At 49.3% G+C, this 11,795-nt stretch overlaps 1 protein-coding gene across 1 annotated transcript in view; it reads left to right on the forward strand.

Moving 5' to 3' along the window:
* GPAT4 (glycerol-3-phosphate acyltransferase 4) overlaps positions 1-10,994 on the forward strand; it is a 49,894-nt gene extending 38,900 nt beyond the window's left edge. Inside the window, exons 12-13 of the mRNA XM_040346187.1 lie at positions 9,814-9,893; positions 9,977-10,994. Of these exons, the coding sequence (XP_040202121.1) occupies positions 9,814-9,893; positions 9,977-10,085 (189 nt within the window). The 3' untranslated portion in view covers positions 10,086-10,994. The remainder of the gene's footprint in view (positions 1-9,813; positions 9,894-9,976) is intronic.
* The last annotated feature ends 801 nt before the right edge of the window (positions 10,995-11,795 follow it).

Here is an 11,795-nt window from a genome sequence, read left to right on the forward strand (position 1 = left end):
TGACCTTAGGGTTATGCTTCTTCCTACCAGGAGATTTAGGCAGAATTCTACAGCACTTAAGGTGTTAAAAACTTTCCTTCATGCCGCTCCTCCCAGGGGGCGTGGCTCCCCCAGGCATAACCCCCACTCTGCTCTAGCAGCTTCAGTTTGTTTCTGCCTAACCGTCAGGAGAGTCAGGCTCTCTCTGGAGTCCTGGACTCTGGAGTTTTTTCTTGCAAATTTTTTTGCATTTTTGCGAGTTTTTTCCTCGCTTTTTTATTTTATTTTTATTTTTGAATCCTGCGATTCTTCTATCAACAGCCGACTGGGTGACAGGCTGGGTTCTCGACCCTTGTAGTCCCCCCAGGTTCGGCCTTCGAGCGTGTGCCGGCCCTCAGCTCCGCTTTGGGACGTCCACGACAGGCCCCATTGACTCGGGTATGGCTGGGGCTGTTCCGTGTCACTGCAGGGGACTGTGGTGGACATTCTGGGCATTTTTGTGTGTGCTGTGTGCTGTTTTGGTGTACTGTCATTTTTGGGTACACTGTCTTTTTAAAACTGCGCAACGGCGGCCATTTTGCTGGAGCCGCGATTGTATTATTCGGCGGCCATTTTCTTGTGGCCGGCGCCGTTTTCAGCACTAGTTCGGCCTCTAGTGGCCGTTTCGGCGGGGAAAAAAGACCGCAAATCATCTGAGGGGACAGACGCAGCGCTGCAGCTTCTCCTCAGCACACACTTGCCTTCACAGACCGCGCTGTACCAGAGGGTGGTGAGTCTCAGGGGGCCCCATACTGTGCTCTAGCGGCCGGGAGGTGACCTGTGGGGGACTTTTTTCCTGCCCTTGGCAGTAGGGGTGAAATGGCAACGGCAATATGGAGCCTGAATCAGGCCCCTCATTCCTTACACTGCCGGAATTAACCCTTAGCGCCCCTTCCCCTGCCACATCTGTTGAGTCGGTGTCGGCTGTCCTGGAGTCTTTTTCTCACCAGGTTTGAAGCAGCCAGTGCTCGGTTGGGGGGTAAATAAGCGCCCCCCCCCAGAGGCTGTTTCTGGGGATATCTCTGATGCAGAATCTGATGCTTCTGGTTCTGTCATGTCAGAGGATGCGGGCTTAACCCACATGGACAGCGAGGATGACTCTGCTGCGGAGTCTGCTGATAAGGAATTTGTTGGAGCTCTTATTACTGCGGTGCGTGAGGCTCTTCATTTAGAGGATTTGGCGGAGACACCAGCGGTGTCAGTCCCTTTTGGATTCCGCAAACCACCGCGTACCGCTAAGGTATTCCCCTGTGTTCCTTATTTAGACAATATGTTGTATAAGGAATGGGATACACCGCAAAAGGCTTTTACGGTTCCTAAAAGCTTTGCTACCGTTACCCCCTGGAGGAGGACTTTTTTTAAAAAAAGTGGGTCACTCCTCCGTCGGTGGACCCTCCTGTGTCCAGACTGAGTAAGGCTACTACGTTGCCTGTGGAGGGGGCTCTTGCTTTCAAGGACCCCGCTAATAGGAGAGTGGAGGCCGTGGCCCGCTCCCTGTTCTCGGTGGTGGGTTCGGTGGTAAGGCCGGCTCTGGCCGGAGCCCTGGTAGCTCAGACGCTGACTGAAAGGGCGAAGCTCCTGCTGCAGGACCTGGAGGTCCAGGGGGCTTCCGAGTCCTCTGGGGACCTGGCTGAACAGTTGATTCAGGGTCAGAAGTTTCTCTGCGAGGCAGATATGGATTAGATTCCTTTGCTTTCCAGGGCTTCTGTCTACGCAGTGGTTCTGCGCCGCCTTATATGGCTGAAGTGCTGGTCGGCTGACCAGTCCTCAAAAAAGGCCTTGGTAGATTTGCCCTTTAAGGGCGGACGGCTTTTGGGGGCATCCCTGGATGACATCATTAAGGATGCCACTGGAGGTAAGAGCACCTTGCTCCCTCAGTCGGGGAAGGGTAGGGAACCTCGCCGCAAGCAAGGTCCTACTTTTACTACCCCCTAAGCGTTTTTTTCGTGCGCCAGCGCGGCTGGAAAAGGTCCGCAAGGTGCAAAAGCCCTTGCTGCCGGGCGTAAGCGCCCCTGGTTCAAAAAACCGAACAAGCCTGCGGACAAGCCTGCTTCCGCATGAAGGTCTGCCCCCGCCCGGGTCTCGGGTGGGGGGACGGCTTCGTGGATCGGTGGAATTCTCTTCTATCCGACCGTTGGGTTTGCGAGGTGGTCGCCTCGGGGTACAAGATAGAGTTCCTTTCTTGTCCCCCAAACAGATTTTTTCCATCCAACCTCCAGCTTCCTCCGGATCGTCGGCTAGCCCTGTCCGGGGCTGTCCAGGATCTTCTGGACAGGGGGGTGGTTGTGCCGGTCCCCTCGCTGGAACGGTTTCGGGGGTTCTACTCCAATCTGTTCGTGGTCCCCAAGAAGGGAGGTGTTCGCCCTATCCTGGACCTAAAGGCCCTCAACTCCTTTGTCAAGGTGCAGCGATTCAGGATGGAGTCGGTCCGTTCTATCATAGCGTCCCTCCACCAGGGGGACTTCATGGCGTCCTTAGACATCATGGACGCATACCTGCATGTTCCCGTTTGCACAAGCCACCAAAGGTATCTGCGCTTTGCGATCGGGGAGGACCACTATCAATTCGTGGCCCTCCCGTTCGGGCTGGCGTCGGCACCACGGGTGTTCACCAAGGTGCTCGCCCCGATCCTGGCCTTGCTACGGCAGCGAGGGATCGCTATCGTGGGATACCTGGACGACCTTCTCCTGAGAGCTTCTTCAGGCTCAGAGTTAGAGGAGGACGTGTCCATCACGTGTCGGACTCTGCAGGAGTTCGGCTGGTTTCTGAATCTCAGAAAATCAGTGTTGGTTCCGTCCCAGAGGCTGGAACACCTGGGGCTGGTTTTGGATTCGGGGGAGAAAAAAGTGTTCCTCCCATCGAAAAAACTGCTGACCCTGCAATCTGCAGTGAGACAGTTGTTGACCCAGAAGTGGTCATCTCTTCGCTTCTGCATGCGGGTTCTGGGTCTGATGGTGGCCTCCTTCGAGGCGGTTCCGTATGCCCAATTCCACACCAGGGTACTACAGAAGGAGATTCTGTCACGATGGGACAGGGTCCCATCTTCTCTGGACCGCCAGATTCGGTTGAGCCATCTGGCCAAGTCTTCCCTGGCATGGTGGCTGACGTCTCCGGTGCTTCGGTCCGGGAAGTCTTTTCTTCCGTGCCGCTGGACAGTGGTCACGACGGATGCCAGCCTCTTCGGCTGGGGGGGGCGTCTGGGGCACCCAGTCAGCCCAGGGGCGCTGGACTCGGGAGGAGTCCCGCCTGCCGATCAATATCCTGGAGCTCCGAGCAATCAAGCTGTGCCTTGTCAGGTGGTCCCTGTAGCTACAGGGTCGTCCTGTCAGGATCCAGTCCGACAACGCCACGGCCGCGGCGTACTTCAATCATCAGGGCGGCCCAAGGAGCTCGGCCGCGGCGACGGAGGTCGCTCACATACTTCGGTGGGCCGAAAGGTCCGTTCCGGCCCTGTCGGCGGTATACATTCCGGGAGTTCTGAATTGGCAAGCCGACTTCCTAAGTCGCATGACTCTGGATCAAGGGGAGTGGTCTCTCCACCCGGAGGTGTTTCAGGTCCTGTGCCAAAAATGGGGCACTCCAGACGTGGACCTTCTGGCGTCCCGTCTCAATCGGAAGGTACCACGGTTTGTGGCCAGGTCAAAGGACCCGTGGGCAGACGCGTCAGACGCGTTAGTGGCTCCCTGGAGTCAATATCACCTGATTTACGCCTTCCCTCCTCTAAGGCTCCTACCCCGCCTGCTGCGCAGGGTGGAAGCCGAAGGTATTCCAACGATCCTGATCGCCCCAGATTGGCCGCGTCGCTCTTGGTACGCGGACCTGGTACGTCTGGTGGCAGACGCCCCCTGGCGTCTGCCTCTGAGGGAAGATCTCCTGTCTCAGGGCCCGATCTTCCATCCTGCTTTACGGTCACTGGCTTTAACGGCGTGGCTGTTGAGAACCAGGTACTGAAGGACCGGGGCCTGTCGGGCCCGGTAATCTCTACCATGCTGCGTGCACGGAAGTCCACTTCTCGAAAAATTTACCATCGTACATGGAAAGCATACATCTCTAGGTGTGAGGAGATGAAGTGGCACCCCCGTACTTACGTGGTGTCCCGGATCCTGCTGTTCCTACAGCGGGGAGTGGACCAGGCTCTTGCCTTGAGCACGATCAAGAGTCAGATTTCTGCTCTGGCTGTTTATTTTCAGCGTCCCTTGGCAGCGAATTCTTTGTTTCGCACGTTTGTGCAGGGGGTCCGGCATGTGGCCCCCCCGGTGCGCCCTCCGCTACCTTCTTGGGACTTGAATTTGGTCCTCTCGGCGCTTCAGCGTGCCCCCTTTGAGGACATTCGGGAGATCCCTTTGCTGACCTTGTCGCAGAAGGTGGTCTTTCTGGTAGCTATTACCTCTATCAGACGAGTGTCTGAACTGGCGGCCTTGTCTTGCAAGGCCCCCTACTTGGTCATCCATCAGGATAAGGCGGTGCTGCGCCCGCAGCCCTCTTTTCTTCCGAAGGTCGTTTCGGCCTTTCACATTAACGAGGACATTGTTGTTCCATCATTATGTCCTCAGCCGAAGAACCCAAAGGAAGCCATTTTACATTCTCTGGATGTGGTTCGGGCCCTTCGAGTTTACTTGTCGGCGACAGCTCCGTTCCGGAAGTCGGACTCGCTGTTCGTGTCTGTGTCCGGTCCCAGTAAGGGCCTGGCAGTCTCGTCGGCCACCATTTCCAGGTGGATCCGACAGGTTGTGCTTCAGGCCTACGCCCTGAAGGGGTGGGCGCCTCCCTTTTGGGTCACGGCGCATTCGACCAGGACGATCGGGGCCTTCTGGGCTTTCCTTCATCAAGCCTCTGTGTTACAGGTGTGTAAGGCTGCGACCTGGTCGTCGGTCCACACTTTTTCAAAGTTTTATAAGGTGGATGTGAGTGCATCTTCTGATGCCTCCTTCGGCCGCAGGGTGTTACAGGCGGCAGTTTACGGTTGGAGTTCCTCCGTTGAGTAACTCCGGTTTTGTTTGGGGTGTAACCTGTTTTTGCTGTGTTATTTTCCCACCCCTCGAATTTTTTTTTGACACTGCTTGGGGACGTCCCTAAGGTCAATGAAGGCTGTGTCCGTCTATGAACGAAAGAGAAAAAAGGATTTTTGTACTCACCGTAAAATCCATTTCTCTGAGTTCATAGACGGACACAGCACCCACCCCTCTTTGGTTTGTACTGCTTGTTACGAACTGAAGCTGCTAGAGCAGAGTGGGGGTTATGCCTGCGGGAGCCACGCCCCCTGGGAGGAGCGGCATGAAGGAAAGTTTTTAACACCTTAAGTGCTGTAGAATTCTGCCTAAATCTCCTGGTAGGAAGAAGCATAACCCTAAGGTCAATGAAGGCTGTGTCCGTCTATGAACTCAGAGAAATGGATTTTACGGTGAGTACAAAAATCCTTTTTTTTTTTTTTTTTTTCTTTTACCTTCTGCTATAAAACATATCCAATAAAAATGTAATAAACTGCTATGTTTTTGATTAAAAAAAAATCCCAGTAAGTGTAAATTTATTGGTTTACGTGAAAGTTATAGCCCCTACAAACTATGGTGTATATACTGGTAATGGCAGGGATTAACGACTTCTAATGGGGCTGTGATAGTGCGGCGAGAAATTTGACACTAACTGTCGCTGGGTGAACTAACTGCCACTGACATCACCAGTGCCATTAATACAGTGATCAGTGCTAAGAATATTAGGGGTGTTGAAAATGATCGCCGCATCACGATTATGCCCTTTCCGATTCGGCATCGATGCGGTAGCCAGTGTTAATCGATTTTGCATGACGTCATCCTGGCTCCCCCCCTCCCCCCGCACAGCTGTGTCTTTGACCGATCGGCTGGCTGAGTCCGGTGCTATTTCCCTGTCAATGATGAAGCCTCAGCATGCTGCCCCCACCCAGTCTCTCCCCCTCCTCATGTACCCGTGGACAGTGACCCCTCTCATCTCCCCGATTGGCGGGCGCAGAGCCGCACGGAGCTGCGAGACAGATCACTGGCTGTCATCGCATCCGTGGGAGTGACTGAACAATCAGTATTGCCGAAGTCCCTGGAAATCCTGCACTGTGGGGGGCAATGTAGTGTTTCCAGCCTCTCATTATCGCTGTGACAATTTGAGAAAACAGACTGATTTCTCCCGTCCGTAGGACAGGAGAATCCCCCTCCCAAATGAACAGAACGATGCATTGCATACACCTGCCCCTCCTCCTCCTCCTCCTCCTCCTCCTCCTCCTGTGTCTGCCTGGCCTGCCCACTCCTATCCCAATGTCCAGCTATGAAGGAGAGGGGCGGGGGAATGTGCGCGGGAGATATGAAGAACAGCCAGCAGCTACAGATTGCAAGCTGTCTGAACTTCCAGCCTCGTCCCTGAATGAGTGAGCTCTGCATTTTTCATTACACATTCATCACTGAACTGTCCCTTTCTCTCCCCTATCTGTCTTCCTCCCGCCGCTCTGTTCTTCCAAGATCCAGTTAGCACCAAGCCACTTATGCAGCCCATATATTGATCGCTTTTTTTTTCCCGTTTGGTCATTACACTGGAAAAAAAAAAAGATTTGATTCCCCCATCTACACATTCCAGGTGGATGGGGAAATCCTCCAACAGTGGACCAGTGGGTGAACAACCAGGGTTGCTGTCCTTGCAGGGCTATTGACAGCGCTGGTCTCTGTCTCCATGGCAGCAGCAGCGCAATTAGAGCCCAGTGCTGGCTACTTGGCGCATCATGTCTGCAGTCTCTGATCATCTCTTGTATCATGTCTGCAGTCTCTGATCATCTCTTGTATCATGTCTGCAGTCTCTGATCATCTCTTGTATCATGTCCTGCAGTCTCTGATCATCTCTTGTATCATGTCTGCAGTCTCTGATCATCTCTTGTATCATGTCTGCAGTCTCTGATCATCTCTTGTATCATGTCTGCAGTCTCTGAACATCTCTTGTATCATGTCTTCAGTCTCTAAACATCTCTTGCATTATGTGTGCAGTCTCTGATCATCTATTGCATTATGTGTGCAGTCTCTGATCATCTATTGCATTATGTGTGCAGTCTCTGATCATCTATTGCATTATGTGTGCAGTCTCTGATCATCTATTGCATTATGTGTGCAGTCTCTGATCATCTCTTGCATTATGTGTGCAGTCTCTGATCATCTCTTGCATTATGTGTGCAGTCTCTGATCATCTCTTGCATTATGTGTGCAGTCTCTGATCATCTCTTGTATCATGTCTGTAGTCTCTGATCATCTCTTGTATCATGTCCGCAGTCTCTGATCATCTCTTGCATCATGTCTGCAGTCTCTGATCATCTCTTGTATCATGTCTGCAGTCTCTGAACATCTCTTGTATCATGTCTGCAGTCTCTCACTGTCTCCTGTATCATGTCTGCAGTCTCTGACCATCTCCTCTAGTATTTTATTTTGGGGGGGGGGGGGCTGGAACTCCTCTAAGTTGTTGTCTGCTGTGTTTAGACTTTGCTGCATACAGGGAGTGTTGTTGTTTTTTTTTTTTTGTTGTTTTTTAAGGAGAGATAAAATTTAAAAAAAAACAGAGTTCTCCTGACTGCTGGAATTTTTTTAATGAAAACCATGCGCAGTAATCTTGATGCATCGCGGAATCGTTGACATGATAATCAAATCTAATCGTGAGGCCAGTGAAGATGCGCACCTCTAAAGAATATACACTGTCACTGTACTACTAATGACATATGGCTAGGAAGGGGTTAACATCTAGGGTGATCAAGGTGTTATCTGTGTGTAATATGTGTAAAGTGTACTGTTTTTTTTACTAATGATCTCTGTTTCTCATCTCTGCTTTGCACGGCTGAGAAACTGATAAATCTCTCCCTGTGTACAGAGCTCTGTGTTAAATGTCAATAGAGAGCTCTTTGCTCTGAATGTGCACAGCCCATCAGCTGGTCCCAGACGTGAATCATTGGCCCGGACTTGCTGACAGGCTGGGAAGCAGGGCTGGTGCAAGGATTTTTGAAACCCAAGGCGAAACCCTCATTTTGCCGCCCCTGACCCCACCCCCTTTGCCCTGCCCATGTTTATACAGGGATACTTTCTCACCTCCCTACCAACATTAACTCCGTTAGTGGGGGCAGTATGTAGTGAGGGCAGTATGTACTGGGGTCACTATGTGGCGGGAACAGTGCAGAATGTGGTGGGGGGGTAGAATGTGCTGGGAGGCGGAGGCAGTATGCGGTGGGGCAGTATTGCACCCCAAAGCCAAATGCACATCCAGAACTGCAAGTAGTGCAAATATAGCCCAAATAACAGATCCATTTATTACAAACTGCAGACGGCTGTTTCAAGCTTTTTGACCATCCTCAATGCAGTGTACAGAAACCATGGCTCATATGCAATGGGACCTAACGGGAAACTGACTTGTATGATTATATTGTATCTTTGGTAACATTTCAATATTCAGAAATGCATATGTATACTGTATTTGTGTGCAGATTTTATTTTTTTTACAAATGTTTAAGCTTGCCTGGCACAGAAATTATCAAAACAAGAAGCCTCTAACCCAGGGGTAGGCAACCTGGGGCTGTGGAGCTAGATTTCCTTGAGGCATTGCAAGGCTGGCAGTTACAATTACTCCCAGAGGCATGATGGGACTTGTAGTTCTGCAACAGCTGGAGGGCCCCAGGTTTCCTACCCCTGCTCTAACCAGTACACAAGGTGCATGTGCACTCATTCAGTCCTGCAAGCGCTGGTGACTTTAGAATCTGAGCAGTTGGCATATGTCGGAGCTAGTTCTGGCACTCATCTGCCTGCTGTAACACTGTGTACACATTGCTGCATCTTTTTTGTTTGATACAATAGGGAGGGGTAATTTGATTCCCTTTGTAAGACGTTACACTAAATGGTTGGGAATTAATAGGTAATTCAAGTTTATACCAAGCTCTGTACTAAAAATACTACTTTGAATTATATATGTTATTAGGTAAATGAAACGGCAAGGGAATTTAATATAAATTATACACTAAGCATGCATTCATTATCTGCAAACCTAGTGGTCAACCAGCTGTTTTTCACACCATGAAATGTTCTAAAGTTGCAATAATCACTCACGTGATTAATTGTATGCTTGGGGAAAAAACACTTTTACCTTGTCCCATAAATTCAGGTGCACCCTACTGGCAATCCTTAATGTCATAACTCTTGGATACCCAGCTGTTTCTTAGGCCTGTGTATTGGCCACTAAGATTCCACTTAGTGGCTTCCTCATCGGCAATTCTCATTTACCAGACTTTGCCAATTCAGGACATACCAAGCAAACAACAAATGAAAAGGGTCCAAGGGGAAAGTTTGGACATGATTCAGAAAGAGAACATTATACAGCAAAATCTTCAGAAAGTACACCTTATTTGACCTCCATGAAGACAGACTGAGCAGTGAGCCCCTTGAACCTGTTTCATTCACGTTGACATTTTTCTTTGCTTCATAAGAAATGTCTGGTGGTTGTCAGAGCTCTGAGTTGATGTGATTTCGTGTGGCTCCCCATGCACACGTAACTATTTACTTTCAAGTAAACATACTGTTGAACATCATCTGTCGCCATCATAATACAGGGTAGATATTAACACAGAGTGATTGTGTTGACGTGTGTTTTACAAGTCCAGTTTTTATTTATAGGAAGGGCCTGTATGATTGTACAGATGAAGTAGAAAAAGTGGAGTATTACATCCTTAATCCTTAGCAGCTAGTTATTTATGTTGTTGCCTCAAACCTTTATTCATAAGCTTATGTATGAACACCATGTCTTATCTACAACTTACAGGAGGATGAAGACGCAGTGCAATTTGCAAACCGAGTGAAGTCTGCCATTGCTCGGCAAGGGGGACTTGTTGATCTGCTTTGGTAAGCCTGGATTGCTTGTTCTTCTTTACATCAGACACACATTTATCTTTGTATCACACTGCTGATTCTCTGTTCTTCTGCAGGGATGGAGGACTAAAACGAGAAAAGGTCAAAGACGCGTTCAAGGAAGAGCAGCAGAAATTATACAGCCGCATGATCTCTGGAAACCAGGAGAACCGGAGTCGCTCCTGAACCCCAGAACGGGGGAGCGAGCTCTGCCCTAAGCCAAGCCGCTGCTCCAAATCCACAGGAAGAAGACTCTGAGCCCCAGGAATATAAGCCATGGAGCAGAAAATGAGGGAACACCAGAACATGGAGCCACTCTGGATTTCTTTATACTTGAGGAACATATACTGTGAGAGCCATGGCATGCAGCAAGTCCTAAGGACAAGTATCTGCCGCCACTGGACCTGTACTACAGGCTCACAAGTTCAGGAATAGTGACTGTTGTAGAACCAAGCACCCACCTAATGAGATGTGTGATGATAATCTCGTGTTTGCAAATCCACATTTGGCCAGAATGTCTTTTGAATGTTACAGATCCACAGAACTTGCCCTCTAAAATCTGAAAGGTCATACAGAATGTATGTTACATTTTCTAAACTATACACTGCTGCTGATAACCAGATATCTGATATCAAGGTTGGCGCTACCAAAGACTAGACAGGACAGACCTCTGGTTCAATCTGTTTAGTCCGTATAGCTTCCATCAGATCAGGTTACAGGCCCCAATCACCTGCAGGAATTCATACAAAGCCAGCAATGCTTGGACCTCTGAAAACCAACATTCTTTTTCCCCCAGACAGACATGCCCAGTTTAGGATTTCCTAGTTTGTTTTTTCCATTTGCTGCTTTTAAATGACCCCCAACTCTGCATTTGCAGGCAGACAGGTGGCGGTCTTCAACGAGCCAAAAATGGGGGTTAATGATGGCACAATGTTTGAGACCCTCTCCTATCCCATACCGAATCAGACATGTGCCTCCCTTTTTATCTGTTACACGCTGTCCTGCATGGGCCATTGGCCACAGCCCATTTTGTTTTTATAACTCGATGAAATAAACATCTTGGCAAAAAAAATAAAATAACTGTTTTGCCCTCTTTTGGTGCATCCTCTGAATAATATGTTTGCACTGATGTAAGTCATGAGTTGTTAATGATTTCTTCTAACGTTACTTTAGGTACTTATGGGACCTTAAATACTGACTTGGAACAGACATTCATTTCAGGAAGGTTGGTGAAATCGGAACTACATACTTGTTTGAGATCAGAGATTCAAAGTAATGATGCTCTCGGATCAGCACACAAACTGTAAACTAGTATTTTTAAAAGGTGAGGTCAGCAATGTCCGTCTCCATACATCTTCAGAACAAGGGTCTTCAAAAGTCGGCAACAGCTGCATCCATATCTTGTTACTGACAGGTTCACTTCAGCACTTGCACTGCTCATGCAAACCAGTTGGCTGTATTTAGCAGCAAAGTGAAAAGAACAGAAAATTTTAAAGTGACACTAAACTCACAACTTGTATCAAATAAATGCAATATATTTAAATATATGTAGAATGAACGTCTTAGCTCTTTCTTACTTTCTCTCATCTCTCAAATGCAAGCATTTTTCTGCTATTCTTAGGCTTCCTGCTCTACAGTGGCTAAGTTTATTTTCCAGGCCCCCCCTTGTGTATATGAAGGCGGCCATCCTTTTCCTGCTTGCTCCTGGGTGGACTACACCACTACATGCAGGCTAATTTGGCTTTATTGGAATTGTAGTACACATAAACCAGATCATGTAACCATAGATAACAGCACTGCTCGCTCTATACTAGTAGCTGTGAGGTGCATTAGTGGGGGGGATAGGGAGCCTGCACAGGACAAAACAACACACACACACAGCCGTGATATACTTAA

Source organism: Rana temporaria, chromosome 3, assembly GCF_905171775.1.
Source record: "Rana temporaria chromosome 3, aRanTem1.1, whole genome shotgun sequence".
In the NCBI taxonomy this organism is placed as follows: domain Eukaryota; kingdom Metazoa; phylum Chordata; class Amphibia; order Anura; family Ranidae; genus Rana; species Rana temporaria.